This window comes from Octopus bimaculoides, chromosome 23 (assembly GCF_001194135.2).
Source record: "Octopus bimaculoides isolate UCB-OBI-ISO-001 chromosome 23, ASM119413v2, whole genome shotgun sequence".
NCBI classification, from domain to species: Eukaryota; Metazoa; Mollusca; class Cephalopoda; order Octopoda; family Octopodidae; genus Octopus; species Octopus bimaculoides.
The window spans coordinates 24,842,853-24,844,958 of NC_069003.1; the positions used below are offsets into that span (position 1 = coordinate 24,842,853).

The window sequence follows — 2,106 nt, forward strand, 5'->3', positions numbered from 1 at the left end:
GATCTTATATATATATGGGTGTGAATAAATGTGTGTAAATATATATGTGTATGTATATACAAGTATATATAATTATATATATGTGTATGCCACACATGTAAATATAATTATTTGAAGTCATATATCGTGAAGAAATTATTTTGACTATTGTGGAATACTTTTATTCTAAACGTCAGGATTTCACAGAAATATTCGTATATTGCTCTCAGACAATATATTTCATTGGTGAGTTTATAATTTTGATTTATCAAAGCGTTGTAAATTATTGTCATCGTTTTTATCGCACATTTCGTTCACCATTTCACGTTTCATTGGTTGGCTTCGCGGTTGTTTATTCTATATATTGTTTTTCTGATCTTATTATACTGAAAACTTTTTTCTAAAATTATCAAGCTGTATATCGTTTCTGATTGGTCAATTCAGTTGTCGTTCACTATCTACTGATCAGCTGCAAAATTACATCTAGTTTTGTTAACCTGTGTTTTCTTTTACCTGCATTGAAGAATTGTTTATACCTGTTTATCGCTTATTCACTGGTTCGTTCGCAGTTGTTGCAACCTGTTTGTTTATAACGTCATTCATATTTTCTTTTGTAAAATTGTACTAATTCATGAATTGTTATTTCACATCATAAGCTGCTAAAATTGTTTTTATATACTCTGTGTGAAGGGGGAGTCACTTTGCGTCTCAAGATTCTAAACAATAATTATTTTTTGGGGGGGTTATTTTCGTTTCCTTTCCATTAAAGTTGGCATCATTGCGCCACCACCACTACGTCTACTCTATAACGGAATCAGATGCTTACTATACTTGCAATTCTGAGCAGTTTTTAAAAATGAGTTCATTCTGGTATCTGTAACAAGATATCATTGCATCTATTCCGTTGAGCAAGTATATTTATTGCGTAATATATGTAATATTTTTCTGCAGTATGCAAGAGGTATATCACAGAACAATTTACACAAGGAATTGCAGAGCTTTGTTATTAGCCATTTTATGTGTATTCTTATTTTATTCTCTTTTATGTTTCATAAGCTCATCGATATAAATGTCTCGTTTATTCTGCAAATATTGTATCGTTCATATATAGGTTGTGTGTAACCGGTTTTGAAGTTCTATTTGTTACTACAATATAGTTTTTCTCCGTCCCTATTTTAATACTTTTGTCTTGTAAATTACTATATTTTAAGGAATTTCCGAATAACGGTCATAACTTCAACCTGTTACTTTGCATCTGTTTTCGCTCTTCAGCTTAAATCTATCGCAGTAATGGCAAAAACTTCTTATCACTAATTCTCAAACACTTCCCAACCATCCATAGATATAAGCTATTCAAAAAGAACAATAGTTCAACAAGCAAAACGTTCAAAGTCAGTTACACAAAACATATACACTTATTCCACAATATCTACAGAAAAACGCAACGTCCTTATCGATGTAAATCATCAATTTATAAGATAATAATAGGCAGTAACATCTTTTACATAAATATTTCTTGAATATGACCACTGGAAAATAACATAATTGTGCTTGTTCAGCAAAAAAAAAAAAAACTAAGATGATATCACGTTACAGGCACCAGAAGAAATTCATAAAAAGTAAATAGATTCGATCTGCAAAGAAGGTAAACATCTAATGAGATACAAAGTATCAACAATTATGGAAGAAAGAAACAAATTAACCAACGGAAAAATGACGGCTAAGAACCACCAGATATAAAATGTAGTCCTGCAGCAAACATATTAAAAAATAATTTTGCGAATTCTGACATAAAATAACAATATGTGAAGTAGTCGGAACGACAATCAGGTATGAATGACATAATGAACATGCAGATATAACACTACCGAGTAAACCACTGAATAAGTGCAAAGCACATAAATATGCTTGGTAAATAAAGGAAAATGAACTGACATAGTTTAATGATGGGCAATGAGAAACAATACACAGATAGATAACTGACTGAAAAGAACAAAACTATTCCGATGTATATTAAACTAACACAGACACCTGAAGAAGAAAAGTCTTCCCTGAAGATTGCAGTGGCATGAAACTCGATACACGAATATATATATATATATATATATATATATATATATATATATA

The 2,106-nt window shown here is 30.4% G+C and overlaps 1 protein-coding gene across 1 annotated transcript in view; it reads right to left on the bottom strand.

Annotated features, from left to right (window-relative positions):
- Nucleotides 1-28: 28 nt before the first annotated feature.
- The window catches only part of LOC106869230 (FMRFamide receptor), a 103,953-nt gene continuing 101,875 nt past the window's right edge, over nt 29-2,106 (bottom strand). The window contains exon 4 of the mRNA XM_014914879.2: nt 29-336. Coding sequence (XP_014770365.1) covers nt 232-336 — 105 coding nt within the window. The 3' untranslated portion in view covers nt 29-231. The remainder of the gene's footprint in view (nt 337-2,106) is intronic.